We start from the raw sequence: 4008 nt of genomic DNA, 5'->3' as shown, positions 1-4008 counted from the left end.
TGTACATTACAAATATCAATAGGTATCATTATTTTAACAATATTTTAAAATTTTTTGATAGATGAAACTTTGTTTATCTTAGTTTTGCAAGATTCATCCTTAAATATTTTAGTTTTCTTTATTAAAATTTGTTAAACGAGCTTGTTTCTCAAACCCAAAAACAGAACAAGCTAAATAGTTATTCACATAACACATGGTAAACACAAGTAAATCTAATTGTATAATACATGCTTATTATATATTGTTAACTTACGTATTTTACATAATTAAATGATATAACCTAAATGCCATGTATAACGTGAAAACGTACAAAAAATATAATTATACATTTACATACATAGTAAACACATGGAACTGTAAAAAAAAAAAAAAAATGTTGTGTGTTTAAGACACACATCCAAAAGTTTGAAATATATAATTAATCTCACTACAGTGTCCCACCTTACATTTAATTACGTATCATTGTACTTGGTGTACATCATAAAACTTTCAGTAGATATCTTGCTATTTACCAATTTTAAGGGAGATAAACAAAAAAAATAAATGTAACAGTTTGAGGTCTTAAACTTCAAATGACAAACTTTGAGACAAAATAAGACTAGTACATGTTTCAAAAATCCGAGAAGAAAGCAAGATCCTGTCTTGACATTTTGGCGGTGGTGGGATTCCATTTCCTCTCAGGAAATCGGTCAAAGTAGCGAGTGTCCCCGCTGTGGTTTACACGAGGAATTATTGGAGGCTGAGGGAATATATAACATATTAAAAAAAAACGGCGTTATTTTACAGCACCCGGGACTTGCGAAGATCTTAGATACTTACATTTAATTATGAGCAGAACTGATTATAGTTATAAGGGTGCTATAAAACGAAGTTGATTTGATGTGAAGGTAATGTCAATACAAAAGAATTCTTTATTTTATAGTTGATGATTTAATTAGAACAAGAACAAAGTCATCAAAACCTTTTGACTTCTATCATTTAAGATACTTCATACTAGTCAAATAAAAATGTAATATGACGGTTTGAACCTTTCTCTTGTTGAAGATATTTATACGCGCAAGAAAACATTCAAAGTTGTGCAACAGTACATACAGGGTGGTTAATCTAAATACAATTAATTTATTATTACACCATTCTTATATGTAATGTATGAATAATTTACTATCTTAGCTCCAAACATAATATATACTCATTCAAGTTATTATTATTATTTTTTATAAGCCAGTTTCACCTTATTTCAATACGACAAATCCAGTAATCAATAATTCTCAAAGACGTAGAATAAAAATTCTTTTACAAAAACAGTACCACGCTATTATATTAATACTAATTATAATTATTCATACAATTTTCACTGTAATTATTATCTGAATTTTAAAGCTTTGGGTTACTGAATTTTAATACTTGAATATGGACTTGAATTTTATGAATCTTCCTAAATATATACACCAAACAAATAGACACTAATTGTACAAAGTTATTACACTAATAACAATATTTAACACTATTTAGACATACTCGCATTAACACTCGCAACGATTTTCCTAATAATTTTTTAAAACATTAACATTAATTACAGATAGAATTCTCTTATAAACTCACAAATTTTTATTAAACCGATTTGGCTCATTCATCACAATCTAAATGCATTTTAGTAATCTTTATTTTTGGTACCTTAGATAAATTATACATAAACAAGCGAGATTTGTGTAAAAAATAAATAATTACACTCCACAGTGACATCTGTTGTCATGTATCAATATTATGTACCTAATCTAATACTTTTTTTCTTTTTTCACATCTACCTCAGTTTTTTTAAAATAAGAATGAACGAATGTACTCGTATACAAAATCTGTAGTTCATCTTATTTATTAAGTTCACCGGGATTAAATTTTCGGTGAAAACGTATATATGGTTTGTAACTGGAAAAAATAGCGTTTTGGAAGTCAGGAAGTTGTAGTTATATATATTATAAAGGAAAAAGAAAAATTAAAGATTCGACGTAGATAAAATCATAGTCATAAACAGGCAAAACTTAGCCTAATGGTAAGATATCGATTGGGAGAATAATAGATTTTTTTGTAATACAGAAACAAAATTTATATATAAAAGAAAAAAAAACATTAATGAAACATCTTTTAAGATAACGTAGCTTGATTTTTACAATAACAGCTATAACAGAGAGTTTGGAAATTTTAAATGATATCTTTATAATGTTTATTAAATAATAGTTCATTATCGAATAAATTATAGTTCACAAATTAAAGTGACGGAATTACTTTGATATAGCAGAATTAAAGTAATTAACTAAATTATTTTCTTTTCTTGTCCTTTTGCTTGACAAACAATTTATTACAAATTTGTTTGTTTTTTTTCCTAACGAAGAAAAATGTTGGAGTATAAACACTGAGGTCGTTTCTGATGAAACATCATAGTGTTTTTGAGAACATCGCAAAGCAATAATAGATAACATGATATACGAGCCAAAGTGTCGATATGTTACTATATTAATTAATCCTACAAACCCCATTATTTAGCTCCTCAGAATCCACTTTAAATAAACCTGTGTTCTTAAAGGGCAGTGAGTACGAAAAACAAACATTCCTATTTCTATATAATCAGATTGGCATAATAAGTGAATCAATATTCTATTTTTTTATTATTATTAACACTATGACCTTTGGAGATACTTAAATTAAATTTCTGTAAACCCAGTAATGCCGTTACAACTGAAAAACATATATAGTCTTAATACACAGACAGACACACACACACTGGTATTGTGTTTAAATATGGACTTGGTTAAATGATTGTACACGATTAAACACACTGCATGTTGTTGTATTTTAGTTTTTTTCTAGACTTTGCGATTATACGTGTTAACAAAAACGATAAATCTTGCATCTTAATGAGAGTATAACAATTAACACATCTATGACCAGAACTCTTTCCCAATACAACAAGATATAATCTTTACTTTCAGCACTTTGATATGATCCAATTGTTTGGCTAAACTAAGAGACTTGATCTTCGGCTAAAATTCCTCGAACATTTTCATTTCCTTGTCAGTAAGAAGTGAGGCTCTCTTATGGTTGTCTCCTTCCGGATAATCATCAAAGTTACCCGTGTCTCCGTCAGACTTCACCTTAGGGACAATGGGAGGCTGAAGAGAGGGTTAGCGTAGCGAAAGAAGGCGGGATAGAAAGAAAAAAGTCTTGTTAGAAGCCCATCACCAAATGTACGAATCACAGTTCAAGAAAATATTAAGAATTATATAGATAAGCACAAAGTTTTTGGGAAACATTTAAGATTTGGTTCTTCTAGTGAACAACGTTTTGGACTTCATACCGATTCCTTATTCTAAGGCTTAAATATTTCGTCCAATACAAAGAACTAGAAACTTCCAACTGTAAATGTAATCTGAGTAGAATTCCAATAAAACAATACATCTAACTATATAACACTCTTACTAACCATCTTTCAAAAAGAAACTAAAACGTATTTAACATCTTAACGTTTTTTTAACTTCAATTTCTCAATATAAAGTTCACTTTTTGGAAGATTTTTTTAGCAAAGAGGAATTAATGTGAAGTTAACAAAGCCTCTAAACTTAGAAGTATTGATACCTCACACGACTTCTTTGCAAAATTCTGATGTCTCCACGTTTCAGATTTGTTTTTTTTGTTTTTGTTTTTTTTGCCATGTGTATTTCTACGAATAAAGTTGCTTTACTAGAAAAAGTGAAGCATGGTTGTTAATAAGAAATTAAATATTAAGTTGATCTCTAGCTACAATTTTGTAAATAGTTCGTTGTTAACTTATACAAGGAAAGAAAAAACATTCAAAAAACGAAGTAAATGAAGAGATGGCTAATATCACTATATCAATCCCTCATAAAGAATGCAAAGAAAGTAGGAATAGCATCTGCATAACTGTGTGTGTGTGTGTGTGTGTGTGTGTGTGTGTGTGTGTGTGTGTGTGTGTGTGTGTGTGTGTGTGTGTGTGTG

General features: G+C 28.9%; 1 protein-coding gene across 2 annotated transcripts in view; it reads right to left on the bottom strand.

Moving 5' to 3' along the window:
* Window positions 1–511: 511 nt before the first annotated feature.
* The window catches only part of LOC106459871 (protein kinase DC2-like), an 83339-nt gene continuing 79842 nt past the window's right edge, over window positions 512–4008 (bottom strand). Inside the window, exons 8-9 of one of the 2 annotated variants that reach the window (XR_002610641.1) lie at window positions 2979–3164; window positions 512–739 (exon numbers count right to left, since the gene is read on the bottom strand). Coding sequence is in view for 1 of the 2 variants with exons in the window: in XM_022386432.1 (XP_022242140.1) it covers window positions 3036–3164 (129 nt within the window). In the remaining variant the exon portion in view is untranslated. Of the gene's footprint in view, window positions 740–2641; window positions 3165–4008 lie in introns of those variants that run through there. The other variant, XM_022386432.1, reaches the window with a different exon arrangement.

The sequence above is a fragment of the Limulus polyphemus genome, unplaced genomic scaffold (genome assembly GCF_000517525.1).
Source record: "Limulus polyphemus unplaced genomic scaffold, Limulus_polyphemus-2.1.2 Scaffold672, whole genome shotgun sequence".
In the NCBI taxonomy this organism is placed as follows: Eukaryota; Metazoa; Arthropoda; class Merostomata; order Xiphosura; family Limulidae; genus Limulus; species Limulus polyphemus.
This window is presented reverse-complemented; position numbering and strand designations above follow the sequence as displayed.